The sequence below is a fragment of the Electrophorus electricus genome, chromosome 1 (assembly GCF_041902795.1).
Source record: "Electrophorus electricus isolate QZ-2024a chromosome 1, ASM4190279v1, whole genome shotgun sequence".
NCBI classification, from domain to species: domain Eukaryota; kingdom Metazoa; phylum Chordata; class Actinopteri; order Gymnotiformes; family Gymnotidae; genus Electrophorus; species Electrophorus electricus.
The window spans coordinates 42,501,954-42,523,350 of NC_137497.1; the positions used below are offsets into that span (position 1 = coordinate 42,501,954).

The following is a 21,397-nucleotide window of genomic DNA, read 5'->3' on the forward strand; positions in this document are numbered from 1 at the left end:
GCTAACAGACCAAGACGCAAAGCGGGCATGCTTGTGTGAGCGATGAATTGCTGCTTGGGGACATTTTCCATGCAGCTAACAGCAAACGAACTTAAGCCACACACAACATAACTAATTGCTGTAAATTAGACTAACGCACACCAGCATATAACCCACACTTTCCTGATGCCAAAAATATTAACTGTTCTTTACTTGACCTAACTTTACTTGACCGTTGTTAGAAACCCATTTATTATAGGAACTATTTATAGTCAGGGCACATTTGTATTATGCTGTTGAAATACAGTTGTTTAGAGCCAAACATTAATGCCTCCCATTCAGGTGCAGGGCTCCTCGAGCCAAAACTGTGCACTCTTTGATCTGTGTGTGTATGGGTTTGTGTTTGTGTGCGCAGTTGTAGTAGCTCAGTATTTAAGGTACTTGACAAGTAGTCAGTACTTTGCTAGTTCAAGTCCCACCACTGCCCCGTTGCTACTGTTGTGTCTGTGAGCAAAGCCTTTAACCCTCAATTGCTCACGTTATGTATATTCATAATTATAAAGCTTTTTTTTGGATAAACGTATCAGCTAAACAGAGTAAATGTTTGTGTGTGTGTGTGTGTGTGTGTGTGTGTGTGTGAGAGAGAGAGAGAGAGAGAGAGAGAGAGCGAGAGAGAGAGAGAGAGAGAGAGAGAAAGAGATATCTTAGCACAGGCTTTGTTTTATGACTGGAGTCCAGGTAAAGAAAACGGGCCCTTCAGCTCTTTGTACACTACTGATAACCTGAGCATTCATGTGTTAATGGGGTCATCTTACTAACTGGAGCTGAGTGTCAGGCTCAGATTAGACATGTATGCCGTCCAGAGTTCAACAGCTGGAAGCAGACTATGCCCTTTGTAAATCATGCACTCTCCAGATCCCCGCCCCCCATCTGTAAGGCACAAATATTCCCATTTTGGTGCTATTCATGATCGCTTCTTCACTTCAGCAGGCATTGCTGCACGACACGTTAGCCTTAAGCATTACAGTTGTGCACTGATGCAGGGATGGCCACATCTACTACTCCATCAGTTTATTTTGTTTATCAGTATCTGTGGCCACGAACCTGTGTCCACAGTTCTACTCATGAAACCAGAGCTGAGCTGTACAGGTATAATGTCACTTTGTCTCCCCCTTCTGACCATAATGTCCAGTGCCGCACACACACTATATGCTGCATGTGCTGACTTGCATTTCGGACACGTATAACCAGAGTCTTAGTTCATAGGTTTTTGAGAAACGATTCCTTTCTTGTCCACTCAATAATTTTTTTGAATACATTTAGATACAGAAGACATTTAGTTTAAAGCCTTTACAACTATAAAAGTAGAAAGACTCAACTTTATTGGCATTGCTCAGTACAAGTACAAGGCAATGAAATGCAATATGAATTCATATGAAGGTAAATCGGTAATGCGGTAATAGATTGGAGCATCTCTTCTGAACATTAATAGTTACTGCTTCTCTTTCTCAGCCCATTCATTGTACCCCCCTGCATAGTGGCATGACCTGGGAGGCAGAGGAGAGAGCTTTAATTCAGATGCTAGTTGCCTTCTGAGAGTAAGTAAAGCTTTGCATAGCTCTGGTTGCATGTATGAATGGCTAACATCTTGCCTGCTGAATCCCAGACGGTGGGCAATTGCGAGCGCAGTTAGGCTCCTGCGACCTCTTTGACAGTGGAATACAATGTTGTCGTCTTCCTTTTTGGGGGCTTTTACTGTATAACATTTTTCAAAGAGCTCTGGGGAGAGCTTGAGAGACTCCTCTAACTGACCCACTGTTTAAGGCAGATAGATGACAGCATGAAGACATATATGCACACAGCAGCATTTCTGCAACTATGATATATAGTGCTTCATATTTAGGAAAGATGTTTCTTACACGGAATATTCACAGAATCGCGAATGCGGCCTGCCTGGAATTCATCTGGATTTCGGACGTCAAACAGCTGGACACTGTGATTGGCCAGCATTGTCTTCAGTTGTTTATGTGTCACAACTGAATCTGATGAAACCAATAATATAATTAGTTGTAATACAAAACTGCTTTGCAGTCTTGATTTTCTTGAGAGTCATACATGTAGCAGTGATCTGTAGTGTTATGATGACAGGAATTATTGTGCCGTAATCATTACATACAGAAGCAACACCCGCAAACACCCCCCGTCAGAAATATCTTACAGAAAGTAAAGAGTGTATCTTTCTTAAATTGTGAGTGACTTAAAAAAACTCACGGGGATATTACAGTATGGAAGTAGACCTAGCTTGCATGGTAAATATGTTCTTTGACCCCTTATCGAGATAGGCACGTATACAGAATCTTTGCAAGTGTCTTGAAAAGTCAAAAATATTTTAAATTTACAATTCTATAATTTGTTTAAATCAGCATGCGTCAAAATGTCTAGATAGCGCAGAGGCACAGATCTACGTTTGATATGACTGGATGACAAGTAATCTATGTGAAGCATTAATTTTTTTTAAAAAAAATTGCTAATGTCATGATTTTACCGCGATTTGACGGAACTTCGCTGAACTTGACAGCGGATGTCCTTAACCCATGGCCAGCTGTTTGTCCCACATAGTAAACGGGTTTGAATACAGCGACAAAACCGATACGACGTAAAGCAGGAAAGAACATCATTTCTAATCGTTGAGTCAGTAAAGGGGCGCAAGGTGAAGCAGAGACTGGCTGCTTTCTAACGCACTGTTGCTGTAACGCTGCCCTCTGGCGGTAGAGGCCTTTTGAATTAGTCGGAAACACTGCTAACGCCGTTATGTAGATACATGCTGGAACACGTCGTGGTTAGACAATCATACTTAAATAATTAGCGATGAAGAATATTTAAGCCAAAATATAGTTAAAAATTTAATTGTAGGTGACTATCATCATTTGAATGAACGAGTGAATGAATGAATGAATGAATGAATGAATGAATGAATGAATGAATGAATGAATGAATGAATGAATGAATGAATGAAGTGGAAAGGTCAAGACGTCTGACAATCACCTGTATACTGAAAATTAAAATGCAAGGTCTGTTTTATAGAAAACGTGCGAATATTTGCGGGCCACATAAAACTGATCACCTGTCCGTGCAGGTTTGCATGCTTCGGTATATCACTTCAGAAGTTTGCGTCACAAATATGATATTTCAATAGCCTATAGTTTTATAATATGCTGTTCATATAAGACTTAGCTATTTCATTTACATGCTAATATATAGTAGTATGTGACCGCTCTCATTAGTCAATTATTGGTTTCACTTGAATGTTCTTCGCCCTCCACTAGAGGGCGCTCATTCAGGTTTTACCCCGCGTACTCTACTACCACATTGCCCTGTCGCAGGAGTGCTGACCCAATGAATTTAAGGACCCTAAGCAGAATTTGATTCAGAATTTGAATCAAAACTAATGATTACTGTCAAAACTTCTATTTCTATTTTAACCATTTTATATTTTGGTAGCCAGTGTAAGATTAAAATGATAGCTGTCTATCTAGCCACATTAGCTGAACATGCCTTTATCGAACAGAAGTATCTAGTCAGGACAGCCAGTGAATGTTTATGGTTAACATAATAATGCGTTTTGAAATGAATACCATCGAACAGATAGATAGATAGATAGATAGATAGATAGATAGATAGATAGATAGATAGATAGATAGATAGATAGATAGATAGATAGATAGATAGATAGATAGATAGATAGATAGATAGAGATCTAGGGAGCCCTCTGGTGGCCACTGAGGGTTCTAAGCAGGCGCTGAGTTTGGATATGCGTCGGGCCTGTATCAGTATTGGCGTAAGGTTGGCGTTTGGGGTCAAAATTAAATGATTAAACAATGTAATACATGACACATTTTGGTAATAAATAAATAAATAAATGATAATAAAAATAAATGTGACATTAAGTGTATCTATTTAATACTTAATGTAATTTTTAAATTATACATCTGGTTGTATGATGTCTCCCTCAACAATATTTTGTTATTATGTTTTCACCCATCCAGCATCGCAGTTCCCATGGCAACAGCGTCATGTGTCTCTGCTGTGCACAGCGCAGTTATTAGCCTATATATATATATATATATATATATATATATATATATATATGTGTGTGTGTGTGTGTGTGTGTGTGTGTGTGTGGAATGGGTCATAACACACACACAATAAATAAATATATATATATATATTTTTTTTTTTTTTTATTGTGTGTGTGTGTGTGTGTGTGTGTATAATGCGAAGAAGAGTAACTAAGGTGACTAACTGCAGTGTAATGTAGTAAGACATGTAGAGATATTCTCAATTGTAGTAAAGTACACAGTGTTTCCAGATAAACAAGTTTCGGACAAGCAGTGTGTGAGCAATGCTGAGAACGCCTGCGCTGGCATTCTCTGCCATCACACATGCGCAGTAGCATAGTACCGGTGTACGCTACAGATCAGTGGCCTGAACGACAAGGGGATAATCGGAACAGTTTTTATAGGTAAGTCTGTCAAGAATCTAACGACTTTATATCTATTAGTAATTTTTACCCAAGTGATACAAAATATTGCTCTAACAACGACTGGAGAACATACCGAAGAGGCACCAAGCAATTCGCCCGGCGAGCCGTTGTCAGCTATCTTCATCTATGCTAACGCTAGCAAGCGCAACTGCGTATTCTCGAAAAAGCCCAGCAGCTAAGATAAGCTAGCAGGCTAAGCAAAATTAGCCCAATCTTCCTTACGCGCTTAGCTAGCCGGCTCGTTGGTCTTGTAGTACCGTAACCCGTATCGCTGGCTAGTTATTTGTTGATAAATGTCGGTGCTGTCTGAGGTCGTCATAGCGATGATTCCCGCACGTCACGGGCTAGTCTATGCGCGGCGGATTAGCGATGAGCAGCTAACGCTAGCTGGCTAACCGAGGACTGTTTTAGTTGTAGCGTTAGCTAGCTAGCTACTAGCTAGTGATATTTAGTGCTCTAGCTAGGTTAGCTAGCTAACTAGTACATTAGCAATTGGTAATATAACTAGTACCTTAGAATTATTTCCACCTAGCTAACGCTATATTGGCCAACGTTACCGGAAGAAAACCACTCCCGTTATTACCTCACTTGCTCCTTATTCCTAGCTACGATAGCGTTAGCATAGTGATTATGAAACATTGAAAACATTTACAAGGTCTTGGTCGCTTCAGGTTTCTTCAGAAACTAGCTAGCTAACAGTTACTAGATAAAAAAGGTTAAAGCGATGATGGTTAAAGGACAGATTATGGTGGCTATGCTCTCTCCAGATACCTTCGCGTTTCAGAAGTTCCAAGCTTCCTAGATAAACCAGCAAGATAGCTGGAGCATGAGCAATAGCAAACCGACTGATGGATTACTCTACTTTGTTCGGTACTGTTCGTACTGATACGTTTACTTGATCCTACATTTGTCATGAAAAATGGAATCGTGTAGCTAATTTTCCGCCTTACTGTTCTTAATCTGCGAGGCACTGTGAATTAGATCGGAACTGCATGCCTGCGCGCGATAGCGCAAACAACAGTGTTGTAACTCCTCCATCAGCCTTTAAGAGTTTAATTCGTCTGACCATATAAGGTCATAGCGACATCCAGTTTACCTGTCGGCATTCTGACCACACTAAAAGACATCACGAATCGCAAACAAACACTGACCCCAATGAATTAGAATGAACACATAGGTACCGCATTCATGGCCAAAGTAGCTGGAAAATGCATAAATGTTTGCCCCTGACAGCAAGCTAGTGGACTACTTTTGTTTGGAGCTCTATCTTCAGTTGTACCTTGCGAGTGATTTGCATTTCAAAATACATAAAATAATGTTCCAGGGGAAGTGACATTATGTAAAATGATCTTTTTCATTGACGTGTCTTCATCTTATTATTATTATTATTATTATTATTAGTGGACACATCCCAATTAATAAATGTGGGGGAAACGTTCTTTCCTCAACAGTAACTTGGTAACAAAACTAATCAATATAAATGTCTCATTGTAGTGTAAATCAAGTTTTGTATTTCAGTGACTGTCCATGACAGCTTTACAGCAGAGTGCAGATGTTCAGTTCTTATACCTAATTTAGTGTCTGAAGTATTCACATGCAAACTAATGATTTTATGATTATGACAGTTGATTGATTTATGTCTTGTGTGCATTACTGTGCTACATGACATTTTTCTATGCATTTAAAGTGTGCTTTGTACTGAAGTAGTAAAGGTGCCCTCTTCTGTTCTAGGCTGCATCATGAGTCAGGGAAAGGACAATGCACGACTCAGAAGCTACAAAAACAAATCACTCAACACAGACGAGATGAGGAGGAGGAGGGAGGAGGAAGGCCTGCAACTACGCAAACAGAAGAAAGATGAACAGGTAAGATAATTAAAAGGCAGTATGTTTGGCTCACTCTAACTTTGGACTTTAACTTTCATTTCAGTAACAGGAGCAGCCTGTTGGGGTCTCTGCTCATAATTCGGTCATTAACACTTTTGTCAATCTTGCGCTTGTATGTTGGGTTTAGGCTTATTTTTCAGCTGCCATCCAAGTCAAGTTTTTACATACTCTTGTGTTTGCATTTAAGGCAGTGTTCTTCGAAATTGATGTATTTCAGTTTTATCTGAGATTTTATCAGACATTTTATACCCATCCACCACCTCATCCCCCCACTCCCCATAAAATAAATACATTTATTTTAATTGCACAGGAGAAGTTTCACATTTCACATTTTGGTCCCATGATTCCTGGCTGTTTTTCCCTCAACAACTCATGAATAAAAGTGCTAATCTTCAACACCTGGTGAACTATCAGCGGACTTCTGCCACAAATAACCTTTAGTGATGAAAACTTCCATCACTATTTAATTTTACTGTATGGTTGCTGGATAGTCTTGCAAATACTCACAAACATGAGTTTGAATATTCATAGCAGAAAACTTAGATCTGTGCAAAAGAATTGGAGCACCTTTGTAACACTGTGATGCAGGCAAAACCTGTTGATGTGTGCAGGCGTAGTTAACTGAGGCTTAAGCTTTGTGTGTGTATGCGCGATTCTCCAGCTGTTCAAACGGAGGAATGTGGCCACTGTGGAGGAAGACTGCGCACTTGAGGAAGATGGCATGTCAGACACCGGCTACCTGGAGTCCCAGGCCAACAACATGGACCAAATCACGGTGACACTTTTAACACTGTAGAACTACTTCTGTCTGTCTGTTTATTTGTATAACTATGTATTAATCTCAAGATCTATCCAAATGCATTTATGTATGTTTGTTTTCTTGTGTAATTATTGTATTTGTATCTTAGGGAGGTGTTATTTCTGAGGACATGATTCAGATGATCTTCTCCAGCTCTCCAGAACAGCAGCTTATGGGAACACAGCGCTTCAGAAAGCTTTTGTCAAAAGGTCAGTTGCCACACAATTGCCCCACAACTTTTATTTTAGGATGCGACCTATTTGCTAATATGTTTGTTATATGATCCTGTATTAGAACCCAATCCCCCCATTGATGAAGTTATTGCCACGCCTGGTGTGGTGGAGCGCTTTGTGGAGTTCCTAAAGAGGAAGGAGAACTGTACACTACAGGTAAACACACACATGCGCAGTCCTGTCCAGGTGCCATTAATCTCATTAGCCTCACTGTGCTAATGCTGTTCTCACAGCAGCACTAAATCTGTTCTTGAGGATGGAATGGTTTCAGGACAAGCTCATGGTGCACGAGTGCATTTATGTTGCAAATCTTGCCCAGAGTCTTGAGCTGTTTGGCTTTTAAGTGCATCAGTGACAGACCCAGAGTGCAGGGTGCCGATGGGTATTGTTTCTTGCAGTTTGAGGCTGCGTGGGTGTTGACGAACATTGCCTCAGGCACCTCCCATCAGACACGCGTGGTCATTCAGGCTGGCGCAGTGCCCATATTCATAGAGATGCTCAGCTCAGACTTCGAGGATGTCAAGGAGCAGGTAACTTTACTACACATTCACACTATTTGAATGTACCTTATATAACTTGCATGTGTACCTATTAATGTATGGCAAGTATTCAACCTAAACATTTTCAAATTTTTACAGTTGTAGTATTTCACCAAGCTTGGCATGCCAGTTTCACACCAGATTCTGTTGGCTAGCTGTGAATAATATTGCAGGCCAGAGATGCAGCATCTGTTGTGCTTTCTGTGATGTCTGTGTGGATGAATCATTGCTATGTTGTGTGTTTCATGGCAGGCGGTTTGGGCACTAGGCAACATCGCGGGGGACAGTGCGGAGTGTCGAGATTACGTGGTGGATTGCAACATCCTACCTGCCCTTATGCAGTGAGCTATAGATTGTATTATTGTATATTTTTGTTATTGAGTGACTGGATCTTGAACATTATTGCTCCCATTTCCAGGCTGTTGGCCAAACAGAACCGCTTGACGATGATGAGAAACGCAGTGTGGGCTCTGTCTAACCTGTGCAGAGGGAAGAACCCACCTCCAGACTTCTCTAAGGTACAGGCCACTATTACCAGGTCAACACATTGGGTTTCTGTGTTTGATCTAGTCGGAGCGAACTGAATGGGGTTGTATGTACAGTCTCCCTCTTGAGTGGTTTTAGATTTTGGTTAGGGTTAAACCCCAACCTTCTCCAGGCAGATTGGCTGTTTCCCCTACACTGATGGGTCCGATTGATGGTTTCTAAAATAAGGGTAGATGTCAAGGTGCTTCAGTATGTTTTATCATCCTGTCCTTAAACCTTCGAACCAAACAATATAGGTGTGTGTGTGTGTGTGTGTGTGTGTAGGTGTCTCCATGCCTCAGCGTTCTCTCCTGGCTGCTCTTCGTAAATGATACGGACATTCTCGCGGATGCTTGTTGGGCACTGTCCTATCTGTCTGATGGTCCCAACGACAAGATCCAGGCTGTCATAGACTCGGGGGTGTGCCGCAGACTCGTGGAACTTCTCCTGTAAGACGGCCCTCCCTGGGCAAACGGTATCCTAGGGGCTGGAGAGAATGTGAAGAAGTGGTTTAGATCTAGATTTAGTCATTTGAACAAACAGGACTCCTAAAGACTATGTTAGCAACATAAGGTGAACACCTTGCTGAAATAGCTCTTCATTCAGGCATATGACGGAGACTGTTTTGAAAATGTCAATATGTTGTCGTCCCAAGAATTAGTGAAATGGAATTCCTTCTCTCTTCCAGACATTCAGATTATAAGGTAGTCTCTCCTGCCCTTAGAGCTGTGGGTAACATTGTCACAGGAGATGACCTTCAGACGCAGGTAATGAAAGCAGAATAACTCTTTAATATTTGCTTTCTGGTATTACAGTAGTGTTTTCATTGTGCAAGCGGGACACTCAGCTTGTAGCCTTATAGATTGTAGGGTTGTGATTAATGTGTTCCTAAGGCCTGGCCCGGCTGGCCTTCTTGGCTGCTGTGTTGTGTCTGAGCAGGTGATCCTGAACTGCTCCGCCCTGCAGAGTCTCCTTCACCTGCTAAGTAGCCCAAAGGAGTCCATTAAGAAGGAAGCCTGCTGGACCATCTCCAATATTACAGCTGGCAACCGAGCACAGATACAGGTCCCCTCTCTGCCTGGCTTACCGCACAATTAAGTGTCTGCCTGTCTGTCTCGCGCACTCTGTCTATATGTCTGTCTCATGCTGTCTCTGTCTTGCTCTCTCGCTGTCTGTCTCGTGTGCTTGCTCTGTCTATCTCGAAGCACCTTTGTAAGTCACTCTGGGTAAGAGCATCTGCTAAATGCCATAAATGTAATGTTAAATTTGTGTGCCTCTCTCTATAGATGGTGATAGATGCAGGTTTGCTCCCTCCTCTCATCAGCATTCTTCAGGTGGCAGAGTTCCGTACGAGGAAAGAGGCGGCGTGGGCAGTCACCAATGCCACCTCAGGAGGCTCCGCTGAGCAGATCAGGTTAGCCAGGACAATTTGAGAGATCCATATTTCTTATTTGAAAATCTTGAGGTTTCTGTTGTTTATCCTGTAAAATACTACGTGGAGGAGGGTATAGAAAAGGCTGGTGTTCTCTCACCTCGTTCATTTCCCCAGTCCAGCATTTTGAACATTTTTTTTGTGAAAGAAATAGCTGCTCAATGAGGATTTCCAAGCACAGTTGGATTAAGATAAAACAGGATTACAATGACCGAGTCTTTCAGAAGTGTCTAGCACATTGCAGATTGATGGAGGCCACTCCCATCTATCATTTATACCAAGTTTTTTTTAATCCCATTACAATCTGTCTGTGGTAATATTACGTTACCCTACATCCCCATGTCAAAATAATCCGATCCTAATAGGACGTAAGTCATCAAATATGTCATTTACTGATTAAAACAATGTGCCTGCTTCTATCTGTTGCTCAAATGTCTAGTGGTGGTGCAGGTCATTATAATTATACAGCTATTGTGATGTTTATTTCTGTCTCAATAGGCATCTAGTGGAGCTGGGGTGCATCAAGCCTCTATGTGACCTTCTCACCCTTATGGACTCCAAGATTGTGCAGGTGGCTCTGAATGGTCTAGAGAACATCCTCCGACTGGGAGAACTGGATGCTAAGAGAGGAGGAGGAATTAACCCCTACTGCGCCCTCATTGAGGAAGCATATGGTATGTACAACCCACCTGTATTAAACTTTCATGTCTACAAAAATGTCTTGCGATGTGGTTTGGTTAGTAATGGGCCAACACTCTCCCTCAGGTCTGGACAAGCTGGAGTTCCTGCAGGGACATGAGAATCAGGAGATCTATCAGAAAGCCTTTGACCTGATCGAGCGCTACTTCAGCACGGAGGACGAGGATCCAGCCCTGGCCCCTGCTGTGGACCTGCAACAGCAGCAGTTTCTCTTCCAGCAGTGCGAGACTCCCATGGAGGGCTTCCAGCTCTAACCCCGCCCCCGCTTTTCACATGCCCCACACAAGAGGCAGAGGTGCCCCCAAGCCCCACTGGAGAGAGTGACTTAATGATCATGATTATTAGTGTGTGGTGTTGCGAGAGCCTGCATTGCTGGGCAGACCCCCTTTCCTGCTTCCCTCACCTCTGCTGTCACTGGACCGCATCTGAAGAACAGCTCAAAAAGAAAATGGCCAGACCCTGACAGTGCCGTGAACATCATGACCACCTAAACCCTCTCAGCCAACTCTGGGATGTATCAGAACAACCACCCACAGACATCAACATAATTATTCCCATAGCTCATAGTGTCTTGCATTAATCTCCAGTACCAAACCATGCAAGGATCTGGGATAATCCTCATCCACACCTGAATGTGTCCTGTATAAGCAAGCATCAAAAGCCCTGTGCGAGTAAACCAGGAACACTCAACATCTGTCCATGAGCTGATGGAAACTGGTAATATAGTGCTTGTATGACCTTACTGCAATACTGACTCTCTGGAGGGGTGGCCTTTGCGCAGTGCTCTTTTCACCTGTTTAAAACACTGGACTGACCGTGTGACTGTGTATGCGTCACCAGGCGCTCCAAAAAACAAACAAACAAACAAAAAAACCCCAAACCAGCAGAGACATGGCCAGTCTGCCCTGAAGACTGAAAAGACTTCTGCTGAAAGCGACGCACTTTTACCTACGTGTTAGACCAGGCTAGTGTAAAGATGGCTCTTGTCATATGACAGGACTGAAGTTTGTGGTTCATGACTGACTATGCCAATTTGGCAAACTCTTGCTTTTAATCTCATGCATTCCTCCAGTGACTGAAAACCGACTGGCTCCAACTTGCTTTTTAAAGCATTTGCACCTTTTTAGGATTCTGGGAGTTGGAGTCCTTGTGTCCCGCACTGAGACTGTTGGACAAAGACAAACCTTTAAAAAATGGGGTTTTTTTTTGTGTGTGTGTGTGGGGGGGGGGTGCTTCGGACTTTAAGAAGACTTTTGGGACTTTAAAGGACAATTCCATGTGATTATCATCATCTGCACTTTATGTTCAGTTTAAATTGTAACCAACTTCCTTTCTGTGCAGTGCAGTGCTTGGCCTACTTTTGCTCTCCACTCCTCAGGAAATGAGGTGAGAAGGTTGTGTGCATATGGTTTGCACTCAAAATCACAGGACTTTCATTACAAATAGAAACACACTAAATATCTGAGTGCAGTCTCACTGCCTCCTCCTGTCTGATAGACCCCCTGCCTCTAGAAAGCTTCCTCCACCAATCAGAATCTCTGAACCTTTAACGAGCTGAAGGCTTGGCATGTATGTGTGCGCGTATGTGTGTACGCTCGAGTGCGTGCGTGTTTAACAAATTTTATCCGATTATGCTGACTGCAGACCGATGTTCAGATGATCCCAAATTATATTAACTAGAAAGATACGACAAAAACAGAGTCAACGACTGCATTACCTGTAATACATTTCATATGTTTGGGGTAGAATCTGTCAGTTCTGAAGGTGCCATAATCCTTGTTGTGAAATTGAGTTTTAAAAAAAATAAAATAAGGAAAATAGTAGCCTAAATTAATCAAAATTAAACTTGAAATATACTGTGGATTTTGTTTAGCTCAAAAGCTGCAAGATTGTTTACTAAGCTCTTTTTTATGCTAGATTCTCAGAGATGACCAGCTCTCCATGTTCAATACTGCTGTAGTATTGAGATTGTGTAACTTCTCTGTTAAGCCATTTGCATAAATCCTGTTTCATGAAGTCCATGGCCATTTTTATCACTTCTTTTCAGTTCCATTTGGACAGCTTAATATCAGTAATTTATATAATTGCTTAATATATACAATCTGAACGTTTTTTCGACTGTGTGCATAGAAGATTTCAGAGAAACACATTTTGAGATGCATCAGTCGCCCTTGTGTCAGTCCCGCGTTCTTGATTAGTTTCATAGACTTATGTTTTTTTTTTAAACCATCCTGATATAGTCATGTGGCCAATTCCAAAACATTGTGAGCTGTTGCAGTAAAGCAGGATGCTCCTTGCTGCTAGCTTGTCCCTCTTTAGGGTTCTGCCAGTCATTACAGTTGCTGTGTATTTCTGAGGACAGGCAAGTTGATAAGGGCATCTTTAGAACATTGATAAATCAGCTGCTTTCTCCCAGCTGGTACACACTGTGCCAGTCTCAAGAGCTCATGCTTATCAAACTAGCACAGCAACAGGGACAACCTGGCTGAAAGATCCAGTAATACTCCTTTACCTAAACCCTGAAGCCTACAGAAAGGACAGCAACCAGTTATGGGGTAATTTGTATTTATTGTAACAATTTAAAGTTAAACACTTACAAACACAGTCTCTCAAACTAAAGGAAAAGTTCATATATATATATTACATTTCACACCATAAACAAATTAAGAGAAAAGTCCATTTCTATGTCTCGCACCATAAACAAAATATCTACTTGCAGAAACCTTTGTATGCTAGAAACCCAACTTTCGGCCAGCTATACTGGACGAAACATGATAAAAGGTGTACTAATGTGGCAGATTTTGAAGGGGGAAGTCCTAGGATTCCCCCAGTGGCTGGAGCTCTGCTAGGGTCTTCACTGCGGCTTCTCTGCTTGGGCAGGCAGCCCCGCTTGCTCCTGTTGAGCGTCCTGTCTCCACCGAGCTTTCTTCTCCAAGTTTATGGCTGTCAGGTTTACATTACGCCGTGCTGCCTGCAAAGGCCAAATAGTACATATTTATTTCTAAATGAAAGAACTGGGAGTCACAAGATGTCTTCTGACTGAGGCCTCTGGAATGCCTCATGCTTTTGTTGCAGGCATCAAATACCTCTTTTCCCATAAAAATCATGGCCATGCAGGCAAGGATGGTCATGCCGATCATGAGACAGCAGGCCTTTACCCGCACCTTGTTCCTGGCTGCATCAATCATCTCAAATCTAGGGGTCATTAATGCACAAGGGTCATTAACAGACACTTGATGTTAACAAAAGTGATATAGAAAGTTGTTTACAAACAACATAATATTAATGGTAATTGTATAAATAATGTAGGAAAGTCACACCCTAGGTGTACATAAAATGAAGATCATGATGACTAAGCATATCATGATCTGGCAGTTCAAATGCTTAACTGCCAGTTAACTGATGCTGCTTGAGTAATTACGGATTTTAATCCAGGAAGGTGGTGTGAAATCTCAAAAGAGCACTATTAAGTGAGAAGCAGCAAATTCCCACCAGTACACATCTTTGGATACATGTGTTGTTTTGTTGTTGTTGAAACAAAGACCATGTTTCTAAACCAGCTGGACCTCCTTGCTCCTTTAAATGCTACTAAAAGGGTCTGTATCCTGTTCTATGAATGCCATATAGCTGTAGATGCTGGCCACCCCTGTTTTGCCTCAAACCATTAAACACATGGCATTCTTTGATCTCTACCCAGATATCAGGAATTACACCAATTAACTGCAGGGACAGGGAGGACATCCTGTTTGAGCTACAGAACAGAAGTTCCATGGGTGTTACCCACAGACAGACACCATGTAACGTGACATCATGAATGGAGCCAATGAGAGACCAGCGTAGCGTGATGTCTAAAAGTGAATCCGCTATGTAAACAGGAAAAGACCACTTACGACACCATCTCTGGGATTTGCTCATGGGTTTTAAAACGTCCAGCCCATAACAGAATTCTTTTGTCCATAGCAGATGGTCGAAAACCAGGCAGTTTGAACCCAGGTTGCCGTGCTATTGGTAATATAAATTGAAATTAGGAAGACTGAGTCAAACATGGCCTGAATTATGTTCCAATTTCACAGCATCAAGACTTAAACCCACCACCCCAACCCCATTCCTAACCATGTGCTGGCACGGATGCCTCTTCATGCACTTTATTGCACAGCTGCCTTCGGTTTGCAGTGTTCAGTCTCCGCGACAGCCCTACAGGGGAAGCCAAACAACAACATGAGCATTTGAAATGTATCTGCTGTAACCAGTAAAACAATTAGGTTGACACGCAGGTAGGACTAAGAGCCGTGCGAGGTCACGAGTGTGTCTGTGCATTTCGCAACTCTCATCTGCAAGTGTTTTTGATGAGTCAGAGTGATGTATGTGCTTGTTAACAGCATTTTGATCTAGGTTTATCTATCTATCTATCTATCTATCTATCTATCTATCTATCTATCTATCTATCTATCTATCTATCTATCTATCTATCTATCTATCTATCTATCTATCTATCTATCTATCTATCTATCTATCTATCTATCTATCTATCTATCTATCTATCTATCTATGACACACGCTAATTATTTATCTACCTACCTTCTTAGCTACACGGTCATTTGAACTTTCACACCCAGGTAGGCTATGCAAAATATAGATGACGTGCATTTCGCAACTATCATATATATATATATATATATATATAATGTGTGTGTGTGTGAGAGAGAATGAATGAATTGTAGTACACAGAGTTTCAAAGAAACAACGTTTTGGACAGAGGTCCTTCATCAGCTGTGCAAGCAAAGTGCTTCTATATATATACTAAAACGATGAAATATTACTTTTCATTCGTCGAAGACGAATTAAAAATAATAGTTATTTAGCTACCTTGCTAGCTACATGGTTATCTGTAAAAACATGCTACGTATTTATAATGCTAAATATAGCTTAATAAATGTTTCGGTAAAACAAAAGGGCAGGTAAAACAAAAGATCTGACTGACATATCCAGCTGAATTCCCCAGATCTCTTCTGAAAACAAGTTAAGTTACTCACCTCCAAAAGTGCTAAATGCAGAAACAGTACGACTTCTGCGTATTGCGGTGAAGATCATGCAATTCATCTTGCAATTATAGGAGAAATTTATAGGAGAAAATAAGCTATATTTGTTAATCATATAAACCAGCAGAAATAAAGAACAGCCAAATAAAGAACAGGTATTGCTCCCTCAACGTACATGTAGCTAGCTAAGCTAGAAAAGTCACCCACTATCAGTACTTGTGTGTGGTGGTGAAATGCGTATAAGAGTGGTGGTGCCTTCAATACGACGAAGATTCTCCGTGACATTCAGTGTTTTTTCGCTATACCACCACTACTTCTACCACTACTACTACTACTACTAACAACAACAACAACAACAATATTAATAATAATTGTTATTTATTTGTATGTAACCTTTTAAAACAAAATTTTCTTCTAAATTGCGTAATCCAATTTAGGATCGCGAGGCATTTAAAAACAAAAGTTCACAATTCTTTAAATGTTAAATATAAAATACAAAATAAAAATAGTAATAAAACTCAAAATAATGTAAAATGATTAAAATACAATCCTTAACGAGCACTGTCGTGTAAACCTTTGACTCCTATTTGTAAATAGTTAACACATACATGTCTGTCGATTTGTTGCACCTTTAATCGCAACTTTGTTAATATCTATTTATGTAACAATATTTTAACACAATTTCATGTAACTAAATACGTACCAGACCAAACAATTATAACAGTTTCCCTGTCACAAAAATGTATGTTGCTTTGAACGTACCCCATCAAAGGACCGCGTGTGACTGAAAAGGGTCCGTAAAACCCGACAGTTTAGGACTTCAGGGACATGGACATAAACAAAGCATCGACGTAGATTATAAATAATTGGTAGGCATAATTTCTGTATAAAATGTTGTATTTTCAGTCTTTTCATCACGACGTACTTTTTTTTTCTTTTACATTTAATTAATGTAGTGTTTTCTTATTTCATTTTTTGTATAAATTAACCACTCTTTAGATTGATTCAGGAATTATAGGTTACGTGACAAACAGAAACAACAGCCTATACGAGACGGTGTGGACGGACCGTTGTTATAATTCAGGCTCTTCTTGGGCACTCTTGGATTATTGCAGTCTGCGAGGACCTTACTCCACCATGGCGGCGCCCAGTGGTCCTCTTAACTGTGAGGACTTTTCAATGTTTCAGGTAAAAACTATCGCTTCGCCTAAAATGACCAGTGTTAATTCTCACACTGGACCTGTGATCGTGGTGCTGTTATTAAAGTAAATGCTAGCTACGACGTTGTTCGGCCACCACGGACTAACTGCAGGACACACATGAGTTCACGCTCCTCTTTATGTTTCCATTTCTTTGCCATTTGTGTGATCATGTAATGTATTTTATGTTCCTTGCACTTGTGACCTTCCCTGTGACCATAACTCTTTATTCAAAATTCAAAGTACCTGCAAGTCTTTTGATTTTTTAATTTTATTTTATTAGTATTTTTTTTTTTTAGGGATACGTTTATTTCTGGATTTATTCATCCTAATAGGTTCTTGAAATTAGGGATCTTTTGAATAAAAGGTTTAGTGAAGCCTTTGGATGCTACTAGGCGTTTTGACAGCATTTCAGTGTCAAAATGAAAGCAAGAAAATAATTAATCCATATGCTGTCAAAATAATTTAGGGAAAAATCAATATTGTTAAATAAGGTGAAATTAATAATTTTAAAAATCCATAAAATTCAGTCTGGTCATTTGTATGTGCATATATGTATGTCTGCACGTCTCGCAGGAGGTGTTAAAAGTTATGCGTACTATTGATGACCGTATTGTCCACGCACTCAACACTACTGTACCCACTGCATCCTTCTCAGGCAAAGTGGATGCCGCTAAGACCTGCAAGGACCTCTATGAATCTGTCGGTATTGCCTCCGTTGTGCTGTAATGATTTATTATATTTAATTTGACATGTAATTATATGCTCACCATTCTTTCTTGGTCTGTGTTTTGCTTGCATGAGAGGAACCTTTTAATGGTAAATGTCTCTTGCAGCTGATGGAAGCTCATCTCAGTAGAGAGAAAGCAATAAAAAAGTGTATTAGAGAAACTTCCGCTGTCGTTGGGCAGTTACGTGAAGAGAGAGCAAAGGACAGTGATAACCTGTCACTTATTAAGCAACTCAGGAAAGAGCAAACCAAGGTACTACTGGTTTCTGCCACACGGAGGCAGCAAAAAACATTTTAATACATTTTCCTGGGAAAAAGTTTAAGATGGCATGAAGGATTCTAACACGCTGTGTCAAATTATTATAAAATCTGCAGTACTTAATAGCTTCACATGGGCCAATTGGTGTGGTCAATAGGGCAAAGTCTTGTAATTGTAACAAACAGTTTTCATTTAAATACATAATTAAAACAACTTTGTAAAGAATGTTTGTTTTATTTTATTATTACTTTTAGTTAAAACTCATGCAGTCTGAGCTGAACGTTGAAGAAGTTGTCAACGACCGCAGTTTGAAGGTCAGAAAGTCAGAACGGTCTTGGGCTTGTAAAATTTTCATACAGTCATAATCATGTCTGAATCCTCACTTATTTGAATGGCCTCTCTCTCTTGATTCTTCATAGGTTTTCAGTGAGAGGTGTCGAATTTACTACACCCCACCTAAGATCAAGTGACTCTGTTTCCTCTTTTGCAACCTGCAGAGTATTTACACCATTGGCTGTGGTCCACAGCTGGAGCCAAGACTGGATTCTGCCCTTCAGACTCTGTGCCTCCTCCTCCCCCTCCCCTCAGACCCAGTGCCCTCTCCTTACCTAACTGTAATACACCTTCTATGTATTCATATAGATGTTTGACAAAATGGATTTTATAAAGATTCTTTTTTCCAGTGGCTAACGGGTCTGTGCTTAAGGTGGTATGTCAATTAGTCTACAGTACAACTTGTTACAAAGTAGTCAAGGGGGTGGTGGTGGTGGTGTGTGTTTGCATACACGTGTATGAGGCTTTTGTCCACAATATTCAAGATGTATATTTTTTTAATGATTGTTTATGTTGGGATTTTTCACTTTACTTGCTGGCAGTATAGTTTTATTTTCATTATTACATCACAAGTACAAATGAATGACCCATTTCCAGTGGAGCCGTGCTCACTACCTATATTTACAAGTGGGGTGGAGAATTTTCTTTAAATTCTTTACTATAGCCATTCCATAGTGCTGGAAGTGGTTAAGACCAGTCTCACCTGCCTGCAAAGATTAGGGGGTAGATTAACCCAAGCACATTAACAGAAGTGGCCACACTGCCTTCTGCTCATCATTATTCTCTTCATACATTGTCCAAGCACAGAGGGATTCTTATTCAGCTGTGGCTTCAAAGGGTCTTTAGACAGTTACTCAAATTGTCATAATGATTAGAAAAGGAGCACTTGACCTTACTTGATATAAAAATGTCTGCATTCAAACTATGAATTTGGGATATTGTATAAAACAGATTTATTCAAACACATTGATGGTTTAGGGAAACAAAAAGGCCCAGTCCATTAAAGTCCATGAATTTTTATTTTAATCATAGTACTTTCATTATTTAGCTATTTAATAGAATCAAGTTAAAAAGTCTTCCTCTGCTCATATCCTATTTAAAATAATACTAAAAAAATCAGGCAGATCATTTTTCTGATGTCATCTGTATTTTATTGGATGGATTTTCACCCCTCACACATTAATCATTTGGACTGTAAACAGTTGTAATGTATCCAGAGTATGCCATATGGTGGCAAAGTGAATATGTTCAGAAGTATTCAATAGGGTCATGGTGGGCTTTTGGTGTCTGCACACCGTGCACGTGTAGGGTACTTCCTGCGTGAGGCAGCATCTCAAAAACACGCAGGTGAATGTACTCTTCACCCCCTACATGGACCTGAACCAGAACAACAGAAAATACAGGTTTACAGCTGCCAGTGGTTGTATAATTATACATTTATTTTTTAAAAACAACAAACCAATTTAACGATTAAGGATTCCTAATATATTTACTAGAAGACCTGTGTGCATTACCTTGATAAAATAATTAGTCCCAGCTACTATCTGTGTCTTGTAAGATTTTGCGCTGAAAACATCAAATGCTTTGCCTGCCTTCGCCTCTGCTTGAAGCTTCACCTGTAATTTCCAAAATGAAACATTTTTAATAAAAGTCTTGTACCCTGTGGTTATAATGCCACATTAGTATGTGGTGGTTCTTCGTATTAACTATGAAGAATATAGCCAATCACTGGCACGTTTTTTTTTTTTTTTTTTGAGAAAGCCAAAACAAAAGGTCACCCAGATTATGGCAGGTTAAGGGATTTCTAGTTACAAGAGTCAAACTTACACACTACCTGTATTTTTATCAGTATTGTCATCACCGCTAACAATGTCATCAACTATAATTATCGTTACAAACTGGTTCATTTAGTTTGCTTACACACTGCATTGGTAAGTGTACCCTTAGTGCCAGTTTTACGGACACAGATCAAGCCAAACTTGTTATTTTTAATCTTGGCTGTGTTAGCAGCCGTGCTCTTGTTTTTTGCCAACCTTAGTTTGGCGTATTAAGCGATTCACTTAGACTTAATAAAAAGCAAGCGAATGTTAAAACAACATTTTGGAGAAAAATATGAAAAGGAAAAACTCGAGCCAGTCTTTAAATAAAAAAGATACTGACTTTGTCACAGAGTTCCTGAATTTTATCATCTGCATCCTTCGCCTCAGAGGTCCCGCCACACAATAAAGGCATTTTATTAAATTATGGCCTTATACTGGTTTACTAAAGCTCTCAACGCCCCAAAGGTTTTCAGAAGTTAAACGCGTTTTGTCTTTCACTTCCTCTCATATGATTTATGGAGTGCCTGTGTTGATGCAAAATCACATGATGTTTCAAAATAAAAGTCATCTCGCAACCCTGGAAATGATTACGTAAAACAAAACATAAAAAACATCCAAAGTGAGAATTAAGATGCAGTGTGAATTGTAAGCATGATGAAACATGCTAACATACTTTTTTAGTAGTTGTCAAAATAGTAATTGATGCTGCTGATATGTTAAGGTAAAATGGATTTTCCGAAGTTTTCAGTAGGATCTTGATGAGCTTTGAATATGTGCAGATCATGCAGTGCAGTTAACTCCAGTCACGAAGCAGCGTTTTATGAGCGCACAGGTAGACAAAACACAAGCCAAAAAAGTATTTGCACCTGTCAGTCATTCATAAATATTTTATAACTAACAACAATAATAGTAATAATAATAGTAGATTTAAAGAATAAAGGTTCAAAGTATCTTATGAGGAGGGCATGCATTTGTGCAGGTTTGTATTTATAAGAGGTGATAGGCCAAACATTTCAGATTGGAAGAATCAGTCTTATGCACTATTGACATTTAGAAGTATGTCCATCACCATTAATGATGACATCTAGATACAAACAGTCATCATTACATACTGGTTCAATTATGTTAGCACACAAACAAGGTAACTAAAAACAAGAAGGAAAACATGCATTTTAACAGCTCTACTGGCATTTGGAGTGACATATTAATGATCAAATTGTACATACACCTAGGATAAGATGTATAATATACTATGCCATTAGAGCTCCATTAGAGCGTCACATAGCACCTGCTATACTCTCATCATTCCTGCAACCACAACATCATGAGTTCTTCCCCGGGGTCATCATGTAGGCAAGTCCCATCATCTGTGTTTAGCTGAG

The 21,397-nt window shown here is 40.1% G+C and overlaps 5 protein-coding genes across 7 annotated transcripts; 2 read left to right on the top strand and 3 right to left on the bottom strand.

The window, feature by feature from the left end:
- Positions 1-1,357: 1,357 nt before the first annotated feature.
- On the bottom strand, positions 1,358-2,663 carry si:ch211-161h7.8 (thiosulfate:glutathione sulfurtransferase). The gene is made up of 4 exons (XM_027016226.3): positions 2,525-2,663; positions 1,899-2,021; positions 1,632-1,794; positions 1,358-1,526 (listed from the first exon to the last, which is right to left on the bottom strand). Exons 1-4 carry the CDS (start codon positions 2,655-2,657, stop codon positions 1,472-1,474), a joined length of 474 nt encoding a protein of 157 aa, XP_026872027.3. The 5' UTR covers positions 2,658-2,663; the 3' UTR covers positions 1,358-1,471.
- Positions 2,664-4,366: 1,703 nt separating this feature from the next.
- On the top strand, positions 4,367-12,651 carry kpna1 (karyopherin alpha 1 (importin alpha 5)). Its single transcript, XM_081720770.1, has 14 exons — positions 4,367-4,501; positions 6,254-6,387; positions 7,070-7,183; positions 7,317-7,416; positions 7,502-7,596; positions 7,839-7,970; positions 8,232-8,320; positions 8,398-8,497; positions 8,790-8,953; positions 9,193-9,271; positions 9,444-9,569; positions 9,791-9,918; positions 10,435-10,610; positions 10,702-12,651. The coding sequence occupies exons 2-14, from the start codon at positions 6,262-6,264 to the stop codon at positions 10,887-10,889; spliced, it is 1,617 nt and encodes a 538-aa protein (XP_081576896.1). The 5' UTR covers positions 4,367-4,501; positions 6,254-6,261; the 3' UTR covers positions 10,890-12,651.
- A 532-nt stretch (positions 12,652-13,183) lies between these two features.
- fam162a (family with sequence similarity 162 member A) lies at positions 13,184-15,917 on the bottom strand. The gene is made up of 5 exons (XM_027016222.3): positions 15,669-15,917; positions 14,749-14,829; positions 14,526-14,637; positions 13,722-13,830; positions 13,184-13,606 (listed from the first exon to the last, which is right to left on the bottom strand). The coding sequence occupies exons 1-5, from the start codon at positions 15,787-15,789 to the stop codon at positions 13,490-13,492; spliced, it is 540 nt and encodes a 179-aa protein (XP_026872023.2). The 5' UTR covers positions 15,790-15,917; the 3' UTR covers positions 13,184-13,489.
- A 128-nt stretch (positions 15,918-16,045) lies between these two features.
- On the top strand, positions 16,046-18,547 carry mix23 (mitochondrial matrix import factor 23). Of its 3 annotated transcripts, none has more exons than XM_027016240.3 (6): positions 16,046-16,543; positions 16,674-16,862; positions 17,450-17,575; positions 17,710-17,856; positions 18,117-18,176; positions 18,282-18,547. In XM_027016240.3, the coding sequence occupies exons 2-6, from the start codon at positions 16,812-16,814 to the stop codon at positions 18,330-18,332; spliced, it is 435 nt and encodes a 144-aa protein (XP_026872041.1). In that variant the 5' UTR covers positions 16,046-16,543; positions 16,674-16,811; the 3' UTR covers positions 18,333-18,547. The 3 variants fall into 3 exon arrangements, with proteins under 3 accessions (XP_026872041.1, XP_081576907.1, XP_081576912.1); XM_081720781.1 differs by having other exon boundaries at positions 18,360-18,547; XM_081720786.1 differs by having other exon boundaries at positions 16,684-16,862; positions 18,360-18,547.
- A 776-nt stretch (positions 18,548-19,323) lies between these two features.
- On the bottom strand, positions 19,324-20,536 carry cst14a.2 (cystatin 14a, tandem duplicate 2). The gene is made up of 3 exons (XM_027016242.3): positions 20,356-20,536; positions 19,710-19,811; positions 19,324-19,572 (listed from the first exon to the last, which is right to left on the bottom strand). The coding sequence occupies exons 1-3, from the start codon at positions 20,425-20,427 to the stop codon at positions 19,444-19,446; spliced, it is 303 nt and encodes a 100-aa protein (XP_026872043.1). The 5' UTR covers positions 20,428-20,536; the 3' UTR covers positions 19,324-19,443.
- Positions 20,537-21,397: the final 861 nt, after the last annotated feature.

Coding starts and splice junctions, on each gene's coding strand:
- si:ch211-161h7.8 (XM_027016226.3), bottom strand. CDS start 2,657: ATGATGTTCTTTCCTGCTTTACGTCGTATCGGTTTTGTCGCTGTATTC. Junction 1,795..1,898: donor CGATTCTGTGAATATTCCGT/GTAAGAAACATC, acceptor TGCCTTAAACAG/TGGGTCAGTTAGAGGAGTCT. Junction 1,527..1,631: donor CACCGTCTGGGATTCAGCAG/GCAAGATGTTAG, acceptor TCTGCCTCCCAG/GTCATGCCACTATGCAGGGG.
- fam162a (XM_027016222.3), bottom strand. CDS start 15,789: ATGATTAACAAATATAGCTTATTTTCTCCTATAAATTTCTCCTATAAT. Junction 14,638..14,748: donor GGCATCCGTGCCAGCACATG/GTTAGGAATGGG, acceptor TATTACCAATAG/CACGGCAACCTGGGTTCAAA. Junction 13,831..14,525: donor CAAATCCCAGAGATGGTGTC/GTAAGTGGTCTT, acceptor AATGACCCCTAG/ATTTGAGATGATTGATGCAG.
- cst14a.2 (XM_027016242.3), bottom strand. CDS start 20,427: ATGCCTTTATTGTGTGGCGGGACCTCTGAGGCGAAGGATGCAGATGAT. Junction 19,812..20,355: donor TTCAGGAACTCTGTGACAAA/GTCAGTATCTTT, acceptor TGGAAATTACAG/GTGAAGCTTCAAGCAGAGGC. Junction 19,573..19,709: donor GGACTAATTATTTTATCAAG/GTAATGCACACA, acceptor GTTCTGGTTCAG/GTCCATGTAGGGGGTGAAGA.
- mix23 (XM_081720781.1), top strand. CDS start 16,812: ATGGCGGCGCCCAGTGGTCCTCTTAACTGTGAGGACTTTTCAATGTTT. Junction 16,863..17,449: donor AGGACTTTTCAATGTTTCAG/GTAAAAACTATC, acceptor CACGTCTCGCAG/GAGGTGTTAAAAGTTATGCG. Junction 17,857..18,116: donor TCAGGAAAGAGCAAACCAAG/GTACTACTGGTT, acceptor TATTACTTTTAG/TTAAAACTCATGCAGTCTGA.
- kpna1 (XM_081720770.1), top strand. CDS start 6,262: ATGAGTCAGGGAAAGGACAATGCACGACTCAGAAGCTACAAAAACAAA. Junction 8,321..8,397: donor ATCCTACCTGCCCTTATGCA/GTGAGCTATAGA, acceptor TCCCATTTCCAG/GCTGTTGGCCAAACAGAACC. Junction 10,611..10,701: donor CCTCATTGAGGAAGCATATG/GTATGTACAACC, acceptor ACTCTCCCTCAG/GTCTGGACAAGCTGGAGTTC.